A 25,951-nucleotide genomic window follows, 5' to 3' on the forward strand; every position below is an offset into this window, starting at 1 on the left:
ATGGCTGCCGTGCCCCCTTCCGGCGCCTCTCCGGGCCAGGGGTCTCCCGCCCAAGCTCTGCCCGGGGCAGACTTCCCGCCACCGGCGGATCCCGCGGTAGCGGCGCCGGGCGCCGAATTTTTGCCGCCGCCACCGCCCCCAATTGTTGACGCCGGGGAAGCACCGGCGGCTGAACCCGCCTCGGGGATACAGCCAGCCCCCGGCACTTTTGTGACGACCACGGCAGCTGACGCTCCGGTGGCACAAGTTATGATCGACCCGAACAAAAAGGAAGGACCTAAGAAGGAGTTCATGGCTGCGGTCAAATCATACGAGGAAATAGTCGGTGGAAACGTGATTCGCGGCAAGATGTACCTCGAAAGTAAACCACAGTACGAGGCAGGAGCTCCCATGGGCATGGGAGGGTTTGACAGGCCCATGGGGATGGGCTATCAAGGACCCATGCCATACCCGCCACCCATGGGTATGGGGGGATATGACAGACCTCCTATGGGGTACGACGGACAAATGGGCGGCTATGGTTACGACAGGCCACCGATGGGAGGGTACGGTTACGACCGGCCGCCGCCACCACCAGATATGTACGGGCCTCCCAGGGACAGGTACTCCCCAGATCGTGGCAGGTACCCACCTGAGTATGACCGACCGCCGATGGACAGACGAGAACGGCCTAGACCCCAGAGAGACGACGACTACTATTACGATGAGCTGCCGAAAGGCCGTTCCGAAACACGACTGCCTGTCAAGAAAGAATCCGAAAGCCGGGCTGAACGCGTGATTCAGAAGATACGTCAGGACATAGAGGCCTTCGATAAGGATGATGGAGTAGAGGACACTGCAAATATTGCTGGTAGCAAACCCAGCGAAAGTATGGAAAGAAAACCGCGAACAGGGCCAACACGTGCCTTGTGGAAAGCAACAGATGATTACGAAGATGAGCCGCCACCCGCACGACGTAGTCCTCGCCAAAGATCGTCGTCGCATCGGTCGCGGGAAGACGGTGATGATTACGACGATTATGATGACAAAAGGCGCAGCAGAAGGAAGAGCCGCCGAGGGCGATCTCGCAGAGACGAGTCCTCGTCATCATCTTCTTCATCATCCGATGGCCATCGACACCACAGGAAGAGACACGACTCCGACGAACGCGGGCGAAGCTCTTCTCGGCGGCGGCGCGACTCTGAAGACCGTGCAGATAAGCACGCGAAGCGCAGCAGGTCGCGTTCAAAACGAAAAGATGATGAGGGTGGCGACAGGTCGTTATCGCGTCAACGGAAAGGAATGGTAGGCGAGGAACTAATGTCTCGGCCTACAGACGACCGCAACTTCATGCAAGCCGGTCAACTCTACCGATACGAAAGCCACCCGCTAATGCTCGTGAAGGGAGATGTGTACAAGCAGGAAGAAGCCGCTGCGCTAGCACCAGAAGCAGGCCAGGAAGGCAGCCAGAAACCAGAAGAGGGAGCGCCTAAACAGGCGCGATTCCTGTCACCAGACCAGTACCAGGACTTCCTTTTAGGCGTAAGGGCTGGTAGAAGGCCACTAGGATACCCTGTACGGGCTACGCCTTCGGCGGTGGCTGAAGAGCTGGGCAGGTACCACGACTTCCTCGGCAGCGTAATGCCGGAAGGCGCTACTCGCGACGTGCTGGCTGCGGAGGTCGGCAAGTACCATTCATTCATCCTGGGTACCGGTAACGCTGCCTCGCAGGGAGCCGGTCCGGAACGAGAAAAGTTCACAGAATTTCTTCTAGCATCAAACAAGGGTGTCGCCAGAGTCGTGAAGCCAGTCCCGCAGGCAGATTCCGCGAAGGGAGGCATCAGACCTCCCCCAGGCTACCAATCATTCACAGTGCAGGCTAAACCGACGGTGACTAAAGAGGAGGCTGAACCACAGCCCCCACATTACCACGGATTCGCAGTTCAGACAAAGCCTAAGCAGTCGGAGATACACGAATTTGCAGTTCAGGCAAAGCCGGAGCCCGATGTCATGGCCCGGCATGCTTCCAGCGACAACCTGTTCACGATGCAGACAAGACCTCAAAGGATGCCCAGTGGGATGAAAGGTGAACGCTACGAGCATATGGAAGATACCCCGCAGCTTAAAACGGAATGGTGGAGTCGTACTGCCGGCGTGTACGACGGCATGAGACCTCCGTCAAGAAGCAGGTCCATGAGGGGTCGCCGTGGGCTAACGAGGTCCGCGTCGCCCCGCATGGTTTCGCCGCGACGCAAGGCCTATGACGACGACGACGGTGAGGACTATCAAGTGACGAGGCTCGAAGTGGAGGGCCCTATGAGCAATCAGTATGCTCAGATGCGGGTATCGAGGCGAGGAAGAGACCCGAACAGGATTTACTCGGTAAACCGCAGGATGTCTCCAACTACGGGCGGTTATGGAGGACTTCCTCGCCGGGCCTCTCCGGAGATGATTGGAATGGGTGGAGTGCAGGGCATGCAGATGCAGGGTATGCAGATAGGAGGCATGCAGGGAATGCAAATGCAAGGGATGCCCATGCAAGGAATGCCGATGCCAGGAATGGGTATGCAGCCGATGGCCATGCAGCCTATGGGAATGCCTATGCAGGGCATGCCAATGCAAGCCATGCCCATGCAAGGGATGCCTGTTCAATATGACCCTCGTTCCGGCCGCGTCCCTATGCGCATGGATCGTCGGATTCATCAGATGCTCACTCAGCAGCCCTCTGGAGGACGATACAACGTTCCTTCCATGCAAACGGCAGCAGCTTTTCCAGTTCAGGCTCAAGATGGCGTGATGTTCAAGTACCAAATCCAGAACGAAAGCAGGCAACGCCAAGCAGACGAAGGCGACGTAAAGGGCCAGGGGTCAGACGGAAAAGACAATGCACCTGCCACCAGGGATGTGTTGATTGAGACGTCACAGGAGGTAGTCGTGGAGAAGGTCTTGAGCTCGCAGGAGGTGCAGGCGGGGGAAAAGAAAGTGTCAAAGGCTACCAGCGCGCGAGTCAAGACACGTTCGTCTGCAGCGGCTACGCACGACGCCGGTTACAAACGAAACGCCGAAGCCCAGGCAGAGATCGAGGAGCAGATACCTCACGTCGGCTTTACGAGAGACCCGAACTACGACAGTCCTCCACCGGGATACCCGTTCCCCATGGGTGCATTCCCGGGTCAGTCAACCATGCCCCAGCCTCCTCAACCGGTGCAGACCGTGTCGACGACGACCGTTCACACCCATCAGCATCATCACCACTATCACGACGCACAGAAGAACTATAAAATCGCATACTTGCTTCCCAGGAGCGGCGACATTCGGAGGGAAGACCGCTACGAAGATCAAGAACCGCTGGGAGCGGCAGTGGGCGTCCAGTGCTTATCGCTGTACGAAAGGTTCATGAACTGGTTATACCCCGATACTAAGCAGACTGAGGACGTGAGTCTCATGACGGACGCCGATGAGCTTAACGACGACAAGAAGAGGCCGGGTAAGAAAGGAAAGAAGGCCCCCAAGAAAGGCGAAAAGGACGCCGAACCTAAATCTGAAGAGAGCAAGAAGAGTGACAAGAAAGGCGTGGGAAGCGAGTCTGCTGAAGGCGGGGACAAGGAGAAAGAGAAGGAAGGAGAAGAGGAAAAGAAGAAAGTGCCTCCAGGGCCACCCATCCCCGTGAATTTACCATGGCAGGGGCATGAGTACGAATACGAAGAAGAGATCAAGCCCGACGGCAGCCGTGTCGGAAAGTACCGCTACAAGGGTCTGGGAGGCGCCCCGAAGCTGCCCGAAGAGGGCACTACGGAGACTAACATGATGACTACTAGGGAGCCCGTTACTTTTGAAACGACGACGACGCGAATGGAGTCCGACGGGCAGCATTTCTGGCAGCGCGAAATTAGGCCCATTACTGCTGACGCTCGGATGGAGGCCATGAGGCCGATGAAAGATGTGAAGGAATCGCATGGAACCTACGAGAAACAAGTGCGACAGCACCCGTCTCAGAGAGCTATCTCAGGTCAGCAGCGGCGCTTTGTGCAGACAACGAAAAAGGTACCGCGCTCCGCAGTAGCTAAAGCCGGAGGGACGGACAATTTTGTGCCCGACGTCCAGATTCGGCTAGACTTCGGGGACACGTCGGAAAACAGTGGGTCGCGGGAGTCCAAGACCAAGTCGGATGCTTCGGCCGCGTGGCAGCCTGCTGATATGGTGGTCTCTTACGCGCACAAAAGTTTCGACAGTAAAAACATGACCGATGACGAAGATGAGGACGATGACGACGAGATGCTGCCATCAAGTCACGTCTACGGGGGCCACGGTTCGACCAAGAAGCTCATCAGGAGGTAAGTGCGCGCTGATTTTGTCTTATATTGATAGATTATTGCACTGTGTAGAGACAGTTTTTGTGTGCTGATCTCGGAGGCCAGGAAACACCACTTTTTACTTTCAAACTGTGATCATGGCCAGAGTCCCCGTTAATTTGGCGTCACGACGTGGAATCGAGTAACGGAATATTTTCAAATCCAATTTCCTTGGCTCTGAATGGGCCTTTTGCTGCTGGAAAACTACCAGCGTACCGAGAAAGATAACATGATCGATATTTTGTAAAATGTGAGCGTGGTGTTGTCAGTGATTCTCCTAACAGAACGTCCCTATGCTGTTGGTTTGCTTTTCTCCGTCCGTAACAATGCTTGGGCTTATGGTTCGATGGAGGTTTAAGCAGTCGCTCCTAACACAGATGTACAAAAATGTGGTTAACGGCTGCGCATTCATCGCCAATAAACTCTCCGGCGGCATCGTCATGCCACTCCGGTCATCCAGCAAAACTTTTCACTCTAACTAGGTTTATAAGAGTTAAACCTGACCCATCCTAGGGCACTGTGCGCAGTAAATACAATGCATGGGACGTCAATGCAGCCGTGGCCCGATGACCGTCGTAGTGGCTTGAGGAATGCGTGAACCAGACACACATACGCTGGCGCGAGTTGCAGCCACATTGCGCTTTTTCGCCCCACTCTTCTCCAAAGGGGCCGCAAGGTGAGAGGCATGCCGAACAAGGAGCTGATGGCCTACTCCATGATTGTCCTCGTTGCTGTCGTGGGTCTCGCCCTGCTCATCACGATGACCGGGCACAGGTCCCAAGCAAGGCGCAGTGAGTCTAGCGTCATTCCTTTGTTGCTCAGCTATAGTTACCAATGCAGTGCATCATGGTTAGGGTTGCTATTTCGACAGAAGAAATGCGTCGTCACCACTTGCAACGTCGCCATCAGCAGAAAGACGTCTAGCAGACATCCCCGTTCTCATGCGGCTCTTTGAGCCAGACGGGGCCACTTTACCCCAGTTAACCCAAATAGAGAAGACCATTCACCACTTCTGCTGACTGCACATCAATGTCTAGTACGCTTCTGCCCCATTCGGTCCGCAGCAGTGCAAGCAAATTATGAATTCATCCGAGCCGATTATAGCGTAGTCAACTTCTCTAACCTGCGGAAAGGTAAATAACGGTGCTAATTAGGAATTTATGTTGAACCTCGTAAAGAGAGGAGGCATCTTTGTTCCGGCAGTTTCAGTGCAGAGACGCAACTTTTTTTGGACATGCAAGTACTATAGGTTTCACCGCAACAAACTGTTATAGTGCGCCAGTGTTCTTCAGAAACGGTCGGGAAGCGTTTCAATCCAAGAGTTTCAAGCAATAGAGAAGGCATCTTCATTGCCTATCACATTGCACCATTCTGATTGTTCAGGTTGCGTGTCTGATTGTTGTGTTGCGATGTGGGCTTGTAGGTTCATTGGTAATATCAGCAGGAACAAGAAAGAATGCAGGAACGACACGGAACTACATTAAGGATCAGCGTCTGTTTACATCTTTGCTGTGTGTCCTCCGTACTATATTTTCCTTTTTATTTTGAACAAATTTATATTTGCCCACTTTTTGCGCGACGGAAAGTACGCGGTCGCTTTCCGCCCTCTACATTAACAATTTTTTTTTTCTGACTTCGTTTCAGCCTTTGGACTAGATCGTCACCTCGTCCTGAATGCGTCCAAGTTCAAGGCTGTCCAAGCAGGTCCAGGTGAGGCTTTCATCAACTATCCCAACTACAAGTATACATGAAACATGCGAGCAGCCTCGCCAGTGCCCTCTTGCTAATCGTAAACAATTCGTTTTAGGGGGTAACTCCTTCTGGAATGCCGCCCCGGTGGTATGTAATGATGCCCGCTGCTTGACTAAAGGTGAGAACCACGCCAGACTAGCATGACTCTTGTAGCAAGTAATGGCGAAGAGATGGGAGACGGGGATTTAGTTTATTTGAAACGTGGAAGGATAAAAGTAGTAACAGGAACAGTTGCAAAACGATACGGGACATGAAATGAACGCCACACCAGAGCTGATTTTGTTGTATTCCGAGTTTCCAGTTACGATATTTCCTCGCGTTACCACCTCTACATGAATGTACATACAATGGTTTTCCTGGCAAGTGTCGTAGAGGTATTTCCTTTGCTCTAATTTCTTAGAGAGACTTTCAGTCGAACCGATTTCACAAGGGATGTGCCGAAGAACGAACGATGCTGCAGTAATAAGTTCTTCTTATACTTTACCGGTGGTCAGCCGCTCCTTTCGTATAGCAAAGCCGGAAACTTTTACATCGCCCACTGACAAAGTATAACAATACCTCCCCCCTATTCTTCTGAAATGAAGAAATATCACTGCAGTTTTTATCGCGCTTCGTCCCGTAAGTTCTCTATGTACGTGGGCCCTTAAAAAGGTGAGCGTGATTCGTGATACCGTGTACTCAGCTGCGGACGCCGCTCCATTAAATTCCTCCTTTAATGCCTACCATTCCACCCTTAAAAACACCCCGAAAGCTTTAAAGCGAATGGCACGTGCGAAAAAGTCATCTCATGTAAAGTGAACATTGAATTACACCATTCAACTTTGATAAGTCGCTCAATCGTCAAGTTCCGGGTCGACACACAGTGCGCGTTTTTTTTTTTTTTCTTTCCCGCCTCATCGACTCTTCAGGGTCGGCGGCCGTCAGACACCTTCCCAGGGACTACCTGAGGTCGGCGTGTTCGGATTTCTACCAGTTTGTGTGCTCCCACCAGAACGTGACCGATTCTCCGCGCATGGTCGCCCACCGGGCACTCGAGGACGGAGTTCTGGGCGTAATCAAAGGTAACAACGCACGCCTGCAAACTCGCTGAATCAGCTCCGCTAGAATCTCTGACACTGACAGCCAATGCTGTCCCCGCACTGTTCAGGAACGCAGCCAAAAGAGCTCAAATATGGCCGAAAGTCGGCAATCACTTTATTTCGGAGCCACATTTCTATACTGTTCGAAAATGGCCAGAACAAACCCAGTGCCTAACATATTGAACCAGCGAAATACACATACAAGAAAAGAAGTACACGGGACAGCGTTATCCCGTGTACTTTTCTTGTGTTTCTGCGTGTCTTTCGCTCGTTCAGTATGTCAGATTCGCACCAATTAGCCCTAATGATCCCTCGTCTGTAGCCGTCTACGTGGTATCATATACTAGTGCCCCAGTTAAATACTTCGTTTGCTTTCCGCACGGTAGCACTGTGAACCTCGAACGTTGACGTTGACGATGCTTGGCCTTGTTCTCACAGCCAATGCTGCGCAGCTTTTGTATATGCACTGTAGTTACTCTAACTTCAAGAAGGTGGCCCAGCTAAATGTCATGAAGGTTTTAAAAAACACGGAGTGTTCTAGCACAGTGAGACAACTGAGAGCTGTTCAGTCGCCTGGCTTAACCTGCAGCATTTTTCTGTTGACATAGTTAATTAAAGATACTAATTAGGCAACTTCTTATTACCTTTATGCACAAAATGAATACTAGAAACCAAAACAGTCTGCAGTGCAGTCGCCATTCGCAAGTGCTGGAGTTTTGCATGGTTGAGAAGCTTCGAAAAAGTTTATGCTGGACTCCCAAGTATTTCTGCCCATGTTTCTGGGCATCCTATTGTTAATAAGGCGCTGTGGCGATTCAGTTTTTAGTGACACCAGGAACTGAAAACGTTCTCGGATGTACAGCCGTGATTATGGGGCGAAACATTGTTTACACGCTTGCTGGACGTGCAGTCAGGGACAAAAGTTCGCGGGATTGGCATTTGTGCAAAAACATTTATTTCTTCGTTGCCTCGCTAGGTCTTTCTGCGATATATATATATTTTTTTTTTTGTCTGAATGGGGCGTGCATATTCATTCGAGCACTATGTTGCTAGCACAGAAATACCTTTCCGTGAACTCACGTCCCGCAAACTTTTATCCTTGACTGTACTTCCATGGCTTGCAGTCGCGGGCGAAGACAATCACCCTTGCAGCTTACAGCTAGGATCTGATGGCTTCGGAACTGCGCTCAAAATGTTGGTGTAGAGCGTTCCGAGCTCTTGGCAAAACATCTGAGTGGTCGGTCGCGCTCCTCATGAACTGCACTGTGCAATGCCAGCCTACTTTTAACTACTATCTTGGTTTGACTGTTTTCCACATAGCTGCATCCATGGTTGTAACAATAAAAAAAAAATATATGGTCATAGAGGCGGAAACGGGCGCAAAGGTTTAGTTCATGTTGGCCAGTGAACCGATAGAGACAATTAAATATTTCATAGCAGTCAAGAAGTCATCAGGGAAGCAAAGATATTAAAAAATCTCAAGATCGCCTTTGATAGAAGCCTATTAATTGGTGTAAAATCGCCGCCACTGGCAACACTGGTGACATGGTTTGCAAGGGGCCCTAACAGCAACTTCATCCAGTTAATTTTCTCAGTAAAAGAAAAATTATTACCTTTGTTCTTAATGCGATAACGTTGTTTTTTTTTTTTTTTTTCGGTGCAGAAAACACACTTAAGGGTGAGAAAATTTAAATATGAAGATATTTTTCTTCCTCTCCATACAAACACCTTACGTAATCACCAGCTTGGCTACGCCCACGGTAGGACACTGCGGTGGAGCAGTTATCGGCAGATCCCGCAAGGTTACGACCGCCTGTATCCAGCAACAACCTCAACCTCATAGGGACTCGTCCGTAGACATTGGGCTCAATGTTCCCCGAGAATGCATTTTCAGTTTTTCGAAGAGCTAACGCATGAATAGTGCCACCTGGTCCGTGGTGAAATAACGCTATAGCCTTAATTATTGAAGGCCGGAAGTCTATTTGTACCTGCGCGAATCGGCCATCTGTCTTATAGACTGAAGAACATGCTGTCACACTGTCATAAGAATGCATCACACGGAATTTTAAAAGACAAGCTCAATTTTGTATCGCAAAATTTACGGCTATCGCGCATGGAAACTTCCCTAATTACTGGAATGTCAGCAAAATATTCACCACAGGGACCGCAATAAAGGGCCGAGATGGGCTGGTTAAACATTCCTAATTTGTTGCAATTGGCAAGAATATTCACCAGATAAGACCACATTTCAGCATCTAGCAAAATATTCATCGAAGTGACCGCAGTAAAGTGCTGAGTTTGGCTGGTTGGCACAAAGAAGAAATAGCGAGTGAGAGCCAACGCATGGCGAGAGAAAAGAGGCATACGCGCAGGTTCTAGCTTTAATCATACGACTTTGAGAAAAAAAAATACGCAAAAATACTCCAAGAGTGCGTGTTGGAAAATGAGCCAGTATGAAATATTTGCTAGTTCTTCATTTAGAAACTTAATAGAGGGAAGACTGATGAAATTGGCGCTCTTCTTTGGTTATGAGCTATTCTCCGCAGGGCTGGTTCATATGCTGTTTCATGACGTGGCAGTTACTGAATTCCGGAGCGCAGTGCCGTGTCTTGCAGTGTATTGTCAAGTGGCTGTTATGCCTCACTTTAACATAACAGAAACGTTCACGCGCACCCAATACTCCAATAATTACGTTTCTATATGGATTGTTCACCGACGTCATAATGGCGGCCATTTTATTGTACATGTAGCACAGCGAAAGGCTGCATCTCTAATCTCGCTATATCGCCACCGGCTTAGGTTTGCACAGCTGATGCTGCGCGCTTTACCACAAACAGACGCCCGCGATATCTGAACGCCCTAGAATTATATTGCTGATATCGACTGCGCATTCAGCATCTGAGGAGTAGAGCTTCTTTTCAATTATTCGCATAAAGGCAGGTAGCATTTATGAAAATGCGTGAATTTAAGTCTTACTGTGGAAACCATTTTCTTTTTAAAGCCCAGGAAAAATACCCGGAGCTGATGACTGCCCGACATCTGTACAAGGAGTGCTTGAACAAAGGTGACCATTTTTTCGATTTCCGATTTGACATGCCATTTGTGAAAATAACACCTGACTCGCGCACCTGAAACCTTCCTCGGCAGCCTTATTGGCCGCTTTCTCATTTAACTCGCGCAATCATTCTCATTCTCTTGCTCATGTCCCAACTCAACTCAAACCAGTCACTCACTCAGTGAACTCAATCAAATATGTGTGCGACACTTTGAATCACTAAAGTGCGATAAGGCAAAATCCCTTGTTTGTTTGGTGTCATGACGTCACGTTTGGTCATGACCGATGACGTCACCAGTCCCAGGGGATGACATCACAATCTCGCGGTATCCCTCGGAATCTCGCGAAGAAGTATGACACTTCTTGTAGAGGGACGCTGATGAGCCTATTAAGGCTTTCGCCTTAACAGATCGATATCGTCAACCCACTCATTCACCGGCTGCAGAGGCGATCAGCGAGCGCGGCTGGGATCCCCTGGCCGAGCTGCAGGAGGCCACTGACCTGAGCGGCTGGCCCTTCACCGACCCCGTGCAGCAGCCGCTCGTGTGGCGTGCCGCCGCACGAAGCCTGCGCCGATTCAGCCTCCCAGCGCTGCTCTCGATGGGCATCGAGAAGCACCCGCACAAACACGGCGCCAACATCCTCTCGGTATGCGTAGTACTAGCACACCGTGTTCGGGTAGCCCCGGGGAGAGGATGCTTTGCTGTGCAGCCCCGGAGAACGGCACGAGTTGTTTGCGTCTTCTCATGCTTCGTTCAGTTCGATACTAATATCTTTAGTTTAAAAGCAAGCGTGTAATAGCTTGAATGTTCGCAGCCTGAAACTTGCATAACTGGCCAATTTTAACGCATCTTCCGAGAATATTTCTAAATATTAATATTATTTTCCGAATTTAATTCCAAATATTAATTACTTCTCGGGGTGTTGCCTCTTAATCTCTACCAACCCGCAGCATTAAATCAGTATCGAATCAGAACGAAATACTTTGGTCTCGATTGTCTGCCGAACTGCCCCACATTTCTGGGACATTCTCGGTGGTTTTCCTTGTTTTCCGGGCTGCGCCGTCGATAAAGTAGGTATAGCACTTGCAAATTTAGATGTTGACTAGCTTCAGTTCTTTTTAAAGTGGCCACGTTCGTGTCGCGTGAGTTCACAGGATCGAATACTTTGAAAGCAAAAGGTCAAAGCTGGAGTTTATTTGTGGGCGATCTACTTTAACGCGTTAACGTTAAGAGTTCCGTTCAGTGCAGGAGACCCGGCGTAAAGTTGTCGGCGTGTCGAGAAAATCTGGATTGATCGAGATGGTCCTGGTGTAACACGGAATTGCAAATCAATATAATATGAGACAGGTTGCGATTATAAGGTTGCAACATGACTCATTATAACGTGTAACAAGGTAAACTGCGCCGAGAAGAAAAACAGGGTAATTAGACGGGAATCGAACCTGTATCCATGGGTCGATCGCGAGTCAGCCATGCCACCCGAAGGCCATGAGGCACGTTCAATCTGCTCGACTAAAAGGAGGCAAATAAAAAAAAAATGAAAAGCGATGTACGCATCTTCAGCGAAGTGGTGTGCAAAGAGGATCCTAGCCTGCTGCCGGGTCTCATCAACACTGTCGTGTCATACTATTATGGCAAAGCTTAAGTGTCCCCCAAATTATTTCCTCACTGCCTTCACCCCTTCCAATCGCATGTTCTCCACAAGTCTGAAACGTCATAATGACGTCATCCTTTGGTGGCTAGAGGAGACAATTTTTATCGATTATTAATTATGCTTCAGTGGCGAAGCAGGGAACTGCGGTGGTAATGCCCTTCAGCGATGCTCATAATATATGCCCATGTCAGGATTTCAGCTCGATTAAAAGTAATTTAATAAATAGTTAACAGCTGAGAACGTTAGATTTGGAAGTTGATATTAGTACCGTATAGCCTTCATCAGGCAATACAGTTCAAAAGGAAGCACTTCTGTTCAACACCTCATTTCATGCATCCCCACCTCAGTTTGTCCCCGTATAAAACCCGTTTTGCATGCCACCGCAGGTTGGTCATCCCGAACTGCTGCTCCCGACGAGCCTGGGCAACCGTTCGGTGAAGTGGTACTATGGCGCTGTGATGCACGCGCTGGCCCCGTTCCGGGAGCGCATCGTGACACCCGTCTTCGCCGTCGAAGTGTCTGCTTTCGAGAGCCGCCTCGCAAACTTGGTCCGACCCCAGCCCCGCATGGCCGTCGAGAGGCTTGCCGAGAGGCCCGAGCTTGCAGAGGCGAGTCTTAGCACGCGCGCAATGTAAATGTCGGGCCCACGAGGCTGGCTCAATGTTATACGGACGTGGACTGGACCTCAGTTCATGCATTGCTTAAGCTCCTCATCAGTGGATGTCTGCCGCCGAAAAGTTGTGATGAGCACGCTGCTTCGCCCTGTATCACTCCTACCTCTCAGGAGTAGAATTTAAGCATAATAATGTATAAAATTGAATCTATGTCGTAGCACTTGTCACAGGAAAGCAGCTCGCTGTGTTACTGCTGCCGGGCATTTCATTTCCCCTTCAATTTCGTGCTTAATGTCGCGCACGTGGTTACTGTTGCATCATCACCATCCCTCTTTTGGTGATGAAATGCTTTTCAGCCAGCGCAGATATGCATCTTAGTTCTGGCGTACGTACGAGAGTGTATAGCACTACACGTTCAGGGAGTCAACGTGGTGTTCGTCGGGGGCCCATTTGCAACGTGAAGGCGTGTGCTCTTAGCCGCCATGGAATTTTGATTCCTGACACGCTCGCACAAGATTATCATCCGTAGGACTTCAGTGCGCGGAGAACAGCTGCTCCGGAATACGATACTGTGTTGCCAAGGCATGTGCTAAGCTGAATCCATTGTTTACTCTCACGCGCGAGCAGTTTCTAAGCATCGCCCTCGAGAACATCACGCGGGTGACCAAGTCCACCGAGTTCCTGGTCAAAGACGTCGACTACCTCAATGACCTCGTGACTGCGATCAAAGAGACGGCACCGTGAGTCGCGACCGTCGCCAAGCCGTGTGTCATACGGCGTAGCAACGGCTCTTACTTCTTAATAGAACATGAGGGCAGAATTGAAAAGCGCAGAATTTTGCTCAGACGCTACATTTAATAACTTGGCAGATAATGACAAACTCAAGAGTGAACGGGCACTGATTTCCAGCAATTATTTTACTTGGCAAAGAAACTTTAGGGATGAAGAAAGCGGCTTATTGGAGAATCTGAATTAATACCGACCACCTTCGCTCGCTCGCACTGAAGAAAAGCTAAAGTAACCGGTTACCAAGTTCCACTACATACTTACCAATTAAAAGCTGAAATAATGACTCTGAAAGCTCCATTACGTACGTACCTATCGGGTGGTAAAACCGGTGTCGTCATTAACCAGACTGTGCCTGTTCACGGATTAGTCTAACACACAACTCTTATTTGGCCATGTTCTTGACAACCTGTTAACAGCAAATGTTCGATAAACAAATGCCACCAGAGACGCATCCACACAAGTAGAGTCAGCTTCATTCCTTTTTCATCCCGCCACTTTCATGGCCGCGCAGGCACATTGTTCTCAACTACCTGGGTTTCCGGCAAGTTGTGGCGGCCTCTCCGTTTCTGCCATCCAAGCTGCAGGCACTCAGCGCCTTGGGCCGGTCACCCGCGCTGCGCAAGGAGATATGTCTCGCGGCGGTGGCCGAATCCCTGCCCGTCATGTCCCTCTACGCCGGATTCAACGCCTTCAAGCAGGGACTCGGCAACTTCAAGGTCACCTCGTCCTCCTTCCCCTCTCGGCGTGTAGTAAACTGTTAACACCTGCGTATCTTTAAAACTTAAGGAACTGAATGACGATTTTAGAACGAGTGTCGTTTACATCGTATGTAAGCCCAACAATGGTGACTCAGTGGCTATAGGCTTATAGTTATGGTGTTGTGGGATGACCTCTGTTCGATTTTGGCCGCGTATCGATGGGGGCGAAGCGTAAGGCGCCTGTGTGCTGTGCAATGTAGAGAACCCCAAGTGGTCAATTTTCCGGATTCCTTAGCGTACTTTTGAGACGTTAAGGCTCCCCAAACCAAATCAAATATCGTATGTAAATCACTTCGGCTTCAGTGACAGTATTAAATCTCTCAGAGCTGGTACATCCAAATGAAAAATCACATTGTCCTTGTCAGTTTTCTTAGGAGTATAAGGGCTGTATCGATAGAAACAGAATCTGATACCAAATACTACTGGACCACCCCGTTGTGTTAAACATTTGCCGCGGGTTCTCTATTTTTAGGCTGCGAACATATCTGGAGCTACCAAGGAGGTTGTGTCGTCCTTCGTGAGAAAGATGAGTTGGATGGACGACGCTACGAAGGCAAAGGCCGTCAAAAAGGTAGGAGGCACACTTCCGTTGCGCTATTTGATCAGGATAATGCGGCATCCACGATAACCGTTTTTTTACCGACACACACTTTTTCAGATACTGAACAGCCACATGAATACATTCTACCCATCGTGGATATCCGACAAGTTCAAGGTTTTCGCTCAACACGAAAATGTAAGCCTTTATTTTCTCTGCTCTTACTGCCAACAATGGGGGTTGAAGTTCCAACAGGTTTTTCCTATTATGCGCATATTCATTTCCATCATGTCACCTATCCTTGTCGCATTTAATGTCCGCGCAAAATCATTTTAGGTTTGCATATTTGTCATTGGCCCGCGCGATTTCTACGGGCTAACTGCTACATGAGTTAATCATAACCACACGATGATACTTACTGACTGGATTGACTGGTCGTCGAACTAAACTTGTTAAGCATGTGTATGCTCATTTCAGACATTTCAAGAGCGAGGTCACAGCTTTTATTCGCTGCATTAAGCCGCGTTCAGAGTACGTACGCAACCGTCGTCAGTATCGTATTTAGATATATGATACGATAAATACGGGTTTTAGAGTTAACCCAGTAATATTTGGGATGTCATCGATGCTTCGCGCAAACCAATGCGACCGGAAGGACAACCCAGCTTCGGCTCTCCGCTGTTTTTAGTAGTTTTAGCACCACCACAGTCGACATTAAAACAAAACTTCGTAATGAAAAGAAGAGCGAGAAATATAAGACAGTTAGCGTTGCAGTTTTACAGTGAACCTCGGGAATTTGCGTCCTAAAATCATTCAGTTCATTTTCAGGCATTCATTCAACATGCGATGTAACTTGCGCCAATATCCCAGCGGTTATTTACATGGGTAAAGCCTCTCCACAGTGGCCGACAGTAGCGCTTGTGGATTTCCGAACTGTAAACGGTACGGGGTAGGAGGTCAACTGCGCCACCCAGCGGAAAATAACATATTTGTTAGAAGGGATGAGAATGCATTTAGCATGTCTGAGCACTGTTGCTTCTGTGGAGCTTTATTTTTATTTTTTTTTGAACATGAATTACTGGCAGTTCGATTGTCACTTTTTGCAGCTCGTGTTCCTTCTTTAGTATTTGCATCATTCAAGCAATTGGTTGTTTATTTTTTTGAGGGTGTCGCCATTTAGGTTGAGTTTATAGATGATTTTAAACAAATAATGCTCATTAAACCTATAGAAGAAATTATTGTCCACATCTTTTTTGTTCATTAAAAAAAAAGCATTACCGCAAAGCAAATAATGAAAATTTTCTCATTCGGTATTTTACTGCATTCTTATGAGCTTTAGAGCCAGAATGGTCATTTGAAACGCTTTCATATGATACATGGTGTTGGTGCTGTGTGCAGTTTGCATTTCGGAAATACGCGTATACTGTTGAGACGTGAAGGCCACCAGTTGAACGCGATGCGAACGCTTCAACAAGAACTTACGTGCCTAGTCCGAGGCTTAAGGAGCTCCGCACCAGTTGTTTCGACATATTTCTCAACGTCTTGAGTATGTATGTTCAATGTTAATTGTCACGATTTCACAAACTCGCTCGTGTCCCCCCAAAAGGCGAGGTCGTCATGGAGACCGGTTGTCACTCTGCTAGTTCTTTTAGTTGATTTCTTTAAAGACTTCATATCAGACTCGAAAGCCAATAAATTCTGCATTTTTAATTCTTAAACTTAACATTTAGAACATATCGTGAAAGAGAACACTCGTGACCTCAATAAAAAGCGAATGAGCCAGCCTGCAGTAGTTCTGGCTCAAATGCGCAATTTCAGTGGTTGATCAACATAGATCATATCGGCTATATAGATCAGATCAAAGACTTAAGAGCTGTACTTTTTTTATTTATTGCAAGGACTGTCGGGAAAATATGAACATACTGCCAAGAGTCACTAAGCACTACGGAAAGCTTATGTTGCATTTTCGTTTGTGTCGAGAGTCGATGGGAAAATATTGGGGTAACATTTTTGACAAAAAAGAATGACTACAAAGTACTGCAGAAAGACACCATCCACATGCCACCGGTGAGATTCGAACTGACGACCACCGCATTACGCGTTTAGCGCCTTAACCAGCTGAGCATTGATGACAGCTGTCGAAATTCTGGCAGATAAAAATGATCACGGTATACCAATTTCCCATATCATTGCCCATAAATTATAAAAATACAGACTCCTCAGCGCTGTTTTTGATTTCAATGATTGTTGGCCTCCTTCAAGTGCCTAATGAATTGATTTGGACGATAAAAAGCAAATTGTAGTGAGCGAACTTTGCCCTGCCGGTGTTTGCTCAACGAAAAAGGGTTAAGTCGCTCCGCTTTGCTAACGGCTCGACTTCTTTGGTGTCTCACCAGGTGCCGATGGTGACAGAGAACGAGGGTCTCCGATCTTACGCGGCCATCCGTAAGGCACTTTTTGAAAACACGCTCAAAGGGGAAGCCGCCCACATAGACGAAAGGTGAGCTATGGTTCTCATGTCGCGGATATTGTGCGCTGAATTTCAGCTGTGCGCTTATCAGAGCTCTTCGACCGTCATGAAATTAAAAATATAGGGCAATTAAATAATGGCAACTATACCAGTTTGACGCTTTAAATTAACGTATTATTCATTCAATTAAATTTATATTCACTGATAAACATAGCCTTTTAACACACAAAGTTGAGCGCAGCCATAGCCAGAGAGTAGTGCCGAATCAAAGCATGTAATTTATTTCTTCCACACGGGAGCTCCTCTATAGCGAATGATTCGCTCCCGACGCACAGTTTACTTTCTGCTTGTTATTTTGTTTCCAAAACAGAGGTCTTCTCCACCTGCATACATGTTGCGTCCTGTGCACAGGAATTCGTTCCTAATACCACCCGGGATGAATAGCTATTTTTTTGAGGCCAAACGTCTCCTACAAGCAAATGATTCCTCTTTATAAGCAAGCATCTTCTCCTAGTAAACGTTGAGACCAAATCCCTCATGCAGCACTGAAAAAAAATATATATAAGCACGTGTCGAAGCATTTAATTTTTGCCGACAGTCGTAAAACTAACAATGCCAAAAGTACCGATAAACGCAGAGCTTGTGCCGAATGCTGGCTTTGCTCATACATCGCCATTCATATTTCAGGTGGATCGGAACTATCCTCGACCCCCAGTGCTCATTTGACGCGCAAGGAACCAGCATCTGTAAGTATTTCGCGAATGTTCTTTCACTCGCCTGCCTCTCGATAGCGCCTGTTACTCTAAACAACTGTGCACCTTTTCGTGCTCGCAGATGCACCGGTATCCTTCTGGAATGTATCCTCTCCGTCCACTGACAACTTCCTGTAAGTCCTTCAGAGCGTAATGTACTCTGCGTATCGGACAACCTAATGTCCGACCTATAGCGCCTTGTACCCACCGCCTCGGTGAATTACTAACCAACACTGCACTGCCCAGACTGAACGACTATTGAGGACAAACTTTAAAGTTATTTATTGCTACCCGATCACATTAGACGGCACCTGCACTTCTAAATGAGCTTTTATTAGCGAGGAAAGATCAAAGAAATTTAAATATAGGTGGCGCCATCACCGTTGCATTTCGCAATTAATATGAAGTGCATCGAAAAAGAATTTTCACCTTGGATTTCAGAGGCCAGGCGACCCAGCCATTCAATTCAGGGCGGTTATCACGGGATCTTTTTCGGTGTAGACGTCACGTATTTAAGTATATGCCAGGAAAATGTTAAAATGAGATTCTACCAACAATAAACGCACCTTTTGCTATAGGATGAGCATCAATGCGGCCAGAGTGTGACAGGCAACTATTAGTTAAAACAGAAGTTTAACTTCATCCTAAATGCATCTGAAATAAAAAGTAATTAATTTTAATTCAATAAAAAGCAATAGTAAATGAGCCTAAAACGCTTAAGTATATTTTTGAAAGCTCTTGGATCTGTCCGTTTCCTGAAGTCTGCTTCAGACACCGTGGCAATACACAAACTCTTGATTTGAACGGTGTAAGCCTTGTCATGGGACAGTTATGTGTGACAGTTATTTCCGAGATTCATTATATGCCCATTATCGCTAGAGTATGTTATCACTGCCACGGTATGCGACATCAGGGCTGATGCTGAGCTACCAAGCAACTTTATTCGCCGTCTCCGGTTGAGGCAAGGTTCACCAGCGCAAGTGACACAAAATTTCGCCTTTTCTCACACTTGTGTTTTCTCGTACCCAATGTCGTAGGTAACTAGAAATTCCATCTTTCTCCAAGATGAAGCTGAATGCTAAAATTTCCGTCAATTTAGGAATCATACTGAGCCAATGAAGTTGGAACTGGATATAATACACTGTCCTCATTTGCAAGGTCAGTCGAGTGTTGAGCAATTACTTTTTTTTCAGGATGATGCACATGCCAGACACCGTGCCCAGGATCTCTCACTGCCTCATGGCCATGCTGCTGCGTGAAGGTAGGCGGGCATCCACCACTAATGAACACTGACATAACCCGCGGTTCAGTTTTATTAGTCAAGGTCGAGGTTATAGTTATGCTTGCAACTTTTGACAAATTCACGCTGTTCTTTTTGGCACTGTGCCCACGGCATCAATTTCAAGACACCAAATGTTTTCGTGTACTGTTCTACTTCCGTTCTGGCGGTTCTAACCAGTAATTTAGCGTTAGATATATTTTCCTATGCTAAACCTGCAGGCGCCGTCGAAATTAGTGTAACTTCAGCGTGCTGATTCCCGTTATAAGCATCTAAACATGAAGATACTTAACAATTATCAGCTGTATCAAAATATTCAAGATAAGTGAACAGCCAACAAAAACAAGTATATACCAACTTGGACACATTTTTAGCATGCATGGTCAAATATTTTTCGCACGCGCTGCACGACGAATTGGCTTTTATAGTTTCACTTTAACATTTGTACTATCTCACGAAAGGGGCTCCATGAGGTGGAGCGCTGTGTATGCGATATAGCTGGTAGGGTGACACGTTATCATGCTTTACACAACGTTTTTCTCTTCTTCTTTCTCCAAACGTGGTTTTCCTTCTTCGTCTTTTATCAAATTCTCCCCACTCACACACATGTTCTTCACACACATACAGACAAAAAAAAAAAAAGCTTGCCTTTCATTTGTAAGGCAGCGATGACTTCCCTACGTTAATGAGAGTAAAAAAAGCGCCTATTTAGAGGTCAAAGCGCTTTCAATTGCGATATCTCTAATCAGGTTGCAACCACAGGTGAGAAAGTTAGTATGCATGATTCTGTATCGCTTTTTTTCTTTGAAGTATTGCTTCATTGTGACGTACGAGTACGCATAGCTTCGAAATGACGCAGCCTATACTCCTGTTTGTAGCCCGTGTGCTGCGGGGTCGCTTCCGCACCGCACGTGCTTTTGTACAACTTCTGTGATGACTAACTGCGAAAAGTGCACAGAACAGGCACACGCCCGCTTATTGACAAAGCCAATCGCTCTCTACACCTTCGTTCACGAGCTGCTGATTACTTGATAAAATACGGCAGCGAATATGCGGGCAGCTACGGTAATAATGTTTTTGTTAGACCACACGTCTTCAGATGCCGGTCTGATAATGATTGTTTGGCCATTGTTTATGTGTGATGATCTTATCGTTTATACTGTGTCCTCTATCGTATGAGACGACGTTTTCTGATGCATGTTGTGCAGGATAGATTTCTGTACAGCAATCTGTACTTAGCTTACATGACTGCAGCTTGATTTTGCCAATACATTTTGTTCCTGACCTTCTGGACACATCATAGGAACAATAACCAAACTCTTTCTTCTACTCACAACTCTGGTGTTCTTCGCTTGCAGGAGGCGACTCTGATCACGAGGATAATCCGTACTCGAAGCCTCTGTGGTCTCCCACCACCAAGAAGCACTTCAACAACGTCCGACACTGCTTCGCCAAGCAGCTATCCGGCTCTGCTAGCGAGAACGCTTCCACAACGGTAACCTCCCCGCAGTCGCCGCTCTATGGGGGCACTGCGACGCATTTCCTTGCCACTTTTGCATCTGACGAAGACAGGCTATACGAGAAGCATTTCTGGCATGCGCTTCGCCGGCCGTGTTGCATGTGTGCTATATTGTGGCGCGTTAATAGTTCGAACCGATCGAAAGCAAGTTTCGAGCAAACGCCTGCTGTCCTGCAACTCGACTTTGGCCACAAAACGAACTACGCAGCAGCAACCGGTGGCTGAACGCGTTGCCACTTCTGAGCTAGTATCTGGGGGCAGGCGTCACAAAGGCTAGTAAGTCTGGCTCATATTAACGGAAGATAATCAGTTTCGCTTATCACGCGCGGCTGACACGGCAAGAGCTCGGCGAGCGATAGCAGGCAGTTCTGTGCTAAGATTGGTCCGCATTGGAGACCCCTGCCACGTATACACTCAGTTTCAAGTACAAACTTCGGTCTTCAGAATGTCACCCATAACTGTGTTCTTACTTTGTTGTAGCTCTGTCACCTCCTCTTCTCTGTTCGGGCCGTTTCGCCGCCTGCGAGCAGATTTTTGAAATTGTATCTGACAGTCTCGTGTCGAATATGGGACCGCTTTTGACATTCATCCGAAAAGTTTAATCAGAGCTAGGGATCTAAGGGTACCGCCATGTTTGACGCTGGACAGTCACATATTGTGTTTCCGCTAAACCCACCACCTGGCACCATATGCCGTGAAATTTTAATCTTCCTCTCTTATTACAGCCGCACTTGCATGCTCCCTTACTCAACTTGCCGCATCTTCTTCTGGAACTTGCAGGAACTCGTTTCTGTGGTGGCAGACGCGGCTGCTCTGAGCCCAAGCTTCAAGGTATTTGTTTGTAACGCTTCCCCATATCTGCCTCCAACGTATGGTTAACGCTCTTACTATGCTTGCGTTCGGCAGATCTACAAGAAGTTCGTCAGCGAGAGGAACATCGACAGCAAAAGCTTCGAGAAGACGCTCAACATGAACGTGGACCAATTCTTCTTCGTGTCCTACGCATCGGTAAGGGGCAGCCATCACGCCGGGACAACGGCGCTGTGAATTGTTTTCGAGGAATCCTGCCAGTCATAGCGGAATATTGGCGCGCAGCTAGTCTACGCATTATAAATGTAAATCTTTTTTACATCTCGCTCCAGGCATTCGGAGAACGAGAGAAAACCGTTGGAGATAAGATGGCCTCTTCGGCGACGATCTTGTAATCATAGAAAAGGAGCACAGGGCAACCGCTAAAACTCTATCGAGGGAAATTATTGTCGATAACTTTTAGAGAGAAATTATGAGAAGACAAGCGGGAGTAACATTAAAAGAAAATAATTAAGTACCATGGACCAGGGAATATACAATGGTTAACGATATCGTAGCTGGAATGAAGAGGTTGACATAGGTCAAACATTTAGTAAGGGGAGCGGATGACCGACGGCTCCTGAGGGTAAGAGAGTTCGAAATTGTCAATCAAAAATGCGAGGCTTCGGAATAATTGCAGGGAAATGTACCGGAGTGGTGTAATCGGCAAACGTTAGCTTCGAAAGAGCAAGACAAAACTGCAATTCCGATTATTATATATTAACACATCAACAACGACATTTTAAAATAGCAATAAAGTAACCAAGGAAAACTAGTCGTACATAATTATATCCTACGTTAGAAAAAAAATGGTCCATAAGGTACAATTAAGTACAAATGAAAGAACATGGCGACCATTTCAATGAATACAGACGATGATCATTTAACATGGAAATGTAAGCTATTCAAATAGCCAGTTGCACCGGTTCTGTATATTGACCAAAGTTGTGTACTTTTCATAGAAAATAGCACCTAAGAAAAAATAACTCTATACAGACTATAGAGGATATTTTGACTGATAGGAAACAAACTGCTATTACAGGTAAGCTGGTACACAGTAAATTCCGAAGTTAAATTTCCAAATCAATTAAAAGCATACGCGTTTCATAGAAAAGGGCAGTGGTATGTGAATTATACAATTGTTATAAAGGCGCCGATGCAGCAGATGGTGGCAGAATCGGACGTGCCGGTGTCTGGTACGTGGAAATGTACCCTTAACATGGCTTCACGCCTATCGGAAGTCTGACTTATATTCCTACTATTCATTTATAACCGGAAAAGCAAGACCGAGCAACGGTACAAAGACGACTGACAGAATTCTTTTTCGACCACCGCATTTCCATCGTTTTGCTTTCTTCAGCAAGCTTTAGTGCTTCTCGCATGCAGCAGCGTCTTCCATGACGAATATGTCGGTATTCTGTACTTGAGCCTGAGTCGTCCAGGTGGTGTGTAAATAATCCGCTGCTGATCAGCGCGGCGCCTGCACTAACGGCCTGGGGCAGCTGTTTGACTTGACCACCTTACGATCATTTCATGTATTTTCTGCTTTTTTTTTTTTTCCTTTCCACGCAGAGCTACTGCGGGAACTCGCCGCCGGCGAAGCCCTCCCATCACAGCGAAGTGACGAACCGGGACAGGCACGTGTTTCTTCGCATTGGCCCACTTAGCGAGCGAAACGCGTCATACTATGACACCTTGCTGGATTGAGACAGCAAGTAGCAGAATTTTCGAGCAAAACGGCGTTTTTCTGTTAGCGATACGTCAGAGGTTAATTTCAAATGTCTCTAATGCTGAGTCTATTAACGAGTTCACCAGTTCGTAGTCTTTTGTGTGTGTGTGTGTGTGTGTGTGTGTGTGTGTGTGTGTGTGTGTGTGTGTGTGTGTGTGTGTGTGTGTGTGTGTGTGTGTGTGTGTGTGTGTGTGTGTGTGTGTGTGTGTGTGTGTGTGTGTGTGTGTGTGTGTGTGTGTGTGTGTGTGTGTGTGTGTGTGTGTGTGTGTGTGTGTGTGTGTGTGTGTCGCCAGCATCACGCGCTCAAAATCCCCCCCCCCCCCCCCCCCCCCACTTCACGATCCACAAATCCTCTACCCCCCGGCAGCCTCCAACAAACATATCCCTATATGCAGCAGGAGAACGAAAGAGAAAAAAAAAAGACCGACAGGAAATTAAACACGGATATAGTTGTAGATGCAAAATCTAAAACAAATACTGTTATCGAAATTGATCGTATCGGGTGATATGTTCGCCACCCACCCAAGTTTATGATCACATGTATCGACTCCTGAGTGCAGCAAATACAGACTGCTATTCTATAGGGGACTTCGCAATCGCCGCCTGAAAATTTATAATGTTTAACTACATAACACCCTCAACGTGCAGAATAAGTTCACCTTGTCCGACATTAGGTCACCGCTAAAATCGAAATAATTATATTATGCTGGCCCAAACCGACATTAGTTTGACTGGTTGCAGGTAGTCCTGTAGTCTTCGAGCGAGCATTGGCCAGACAAATTTGTATCCACTCAGTAGAAGCTGCGTTGAGCTCTTAGCTGAGGCACGTTCTATCCCTGTCGCAGCAGCAAAATTTCGGAACTTATAAAGTGCAAGCGATATGAACTCATCGGGAGCGCTGCACTATATGCGTCATGTTATCCATTTCGAAGTTTTTACTCAGCTCTGGAAGCAGGGATGAAAACTTGAGGTAAGGGAGGGCGTAGTTACCACTACACTTCGTGATGGGCACCTCAACTGCACCGTTAGGAAAAGTATGAAAAAGAAAAATGTAACTACTGCATCCGCAGTGGTAAGACGCCCGACTACTGTCCGGAATACTCGAGTTCGAACCCGACCTCGGCGGCTGCGTTTCGATGGAGGCGAAACGAAGAGGCGTCCGTGTGCTGTGCGATGTCAGCGCACGTTAGATCCCTAGGTGTTCGAAATTACTCCGTAGCCCTCCACTACGGCTCCCCTTTCTCTCTTTCCACTTTCACTCCCACCCTCATCCCTTCCCTAACGGCGCGGTTCAGGTGTCCACAGAGCAAGTGTGACAGATACTGCGCCTTTCTCTTCCTGTGAACCAACCAACCAACCAACCGCCTCCGCGATTGAACCCGCACACCACGCTCAATTACCGAACTCTAATAAACCCTTAGAGGTCAAGTGAGGGTCAAGTGGAGGGTCAAGTGGAGAGGGGTCAAGTGGATGCAGCTAGCACAGAACCGGGTTAAGTGGAGAAATATGGGAGAGGCCTTCGCCCTGCAGTGGGTATAATCAGGCTGATGATGGTGATGATGATGATGAATAAACCCTTAACAACCGCGGCGGATACTGGAAAGAGGGCTCAGACGGGTGTCCTAGCCCAATCCTGGTGCCCTGCCCCTGTGCATTATAATAGATAACTGCGCTCCTGCTGTCGCCCCCGCCAACTCGGGGAGCGAAATGTGCGTTGAAGCATAATTACCTATTATAGTGCGCATAATCCTGATTGCGTCAGGTCACCCCTGAATTTCGCAGTGCTGCAAATAGCTTCTGAGACGGAGCGGAGGGTGACGTTGGTTTATTTATGGCAAACAAATGTTTAATGCTGTTTCTTCCGCTTGGGCGCACAGGGTGAACACCGCGTTGAAGAACAGCCCCGAGTTCCACGCAGCCTTCCGGTGCCCTACGAAGCGAGCAATGAACCCCGAACACAAGTGCCACTTGTGGCGAACCTCGTGAAGACGGCTTTCAACACCCCCTTGCAGCCCGACATCGGACGACCCGGACTCACTGCCCAAATCCGACAAAGTTGATTCTGAACTTGGGACCCATCGAGCCTACAAAAAGTGCCGTGTTGTAACAGAAGTGTGCTGTGCTGCATAAAATCTTTTTTTTTTTCTTTAACTGGACTGATCTTTCGTTTGAAATGACGGGAAGATGTGAGAATAATCGCTGGGTCGGACCGGCTTTTAGGTCATGCTGTGCGTACATGAAAGCCATGTGATGGCGCTGTGGGTAGTTCCAAATTTTCAGAGGCAGTGGAAAGCATGCATGCTGCTATTTCCATTACTTGGTAGTTTAATAAACTTCATGGTGGTTGATGGATGACTTAATGGATGAGCGAACACAGTAAATACAAGCGAATCGAACGCCGCTGTGTTATACAGCCTGGCTTTGTGCGTGCACCACTATTTTTACGTTACCTGTTATATCCGCCTCTCTGTCCCGAGTCCGTGTGTCTTGCAAGGCGTCAACTTTGATTTGATAAACGATATTCAGAGACAGTCGTGGTGGCTTCAAGGGGCGATGCAGTTTCTGGCGCTTTAATGGCTTTCCTTCCGCTGTGCAGGAGAGAAATTTATTCAAATATGTAAAAATCGCCCCAGGAAGGCTGTTTCCCAGCGTGTTTCCCTTAATGCAAACAATAGTCAGCATTGCTCTAGTCACACGTATGATGTTTTTTTTTTTTTTTTCCAGACAAATCTGTTGCATCACTCTAGTTGGAGTATATATGACATTAGGCTAATTGTTCGT

General features: G+C 47.5%; 2 protein-coding genes across 3 annotated transcripts in view; one reads left to right on the forward strand and one right to left on the reverse strand.

Annotated features, from left to right (window-relative positions):
• The window catches only part of LOC146182345 (uncharacterized), a 40,041-nt gene extending 19,222 nt beyond the window's left edge, over positions 1–20,819 (reverse strand). For both annotated transcript variants that reach the window (XM_084577434.1, XM_084577433.1), the window contains exon 1: positions 20,408–20,819. The gene's annotated coding sequence lies outside the window, so the exon portion shown is untranslated. The remainder of the gene's footprint in view (positions 1–20,407) is intronic.
• LOC146182346 (uncharacterized) lies at positions 1–25,445 on the forward strand. Its single transcript, XM_084575939.1, has 22 exons — positions 1–1,869; positions 1,981–4,313; positions 4,998–5,122; positions 5,976–6,041; positions 6,139–6,201; positions 6,992–7,144; positions 10,164–10,226; positions 10,663–10,865; positions 12,260–12,481; positions 13,115–13,227; positions 13,788–13,992; positions 14,507–14,605; positions 14,693–14,770; positions 16,969–17,072; positions 17,730–17,788; positions 17,877–17,928; positions 18,988–19,055; positions 20,435–20,568; positions 21,373–21,423; positions 21,499–21,600; positions 23,014–23,078; positions 25,048–25,445. The coding sequence occupies exons 1-22, from the start codon at positions 1–3 to the stop codon at positions 25,154–25,156; spliced, it is 6,336 nt and encodes a 2,111-aa protein (XP_084432065.1). The 3' UTR covers positions 25,157–25,445.
• Positions 25,446–25,951: the final 506 nt, after the last annotated feature.

Source organism: Amblyomma maculatum, chromosome 8, assembly GCF_055883805.1.
Source record: "Amblyomma maculatum isolate TAMU_Amacu chromosome 8, ASM5588380v1, whole genome shotgun sequence".
NCBI classification, from domain to species: domain Eukaryota; kingdom Metazoa; phylum Arthropoda; class Arachnida; order Ixodida; family Ixodidae; genus Amblyomma; species Amblyomma maculatum.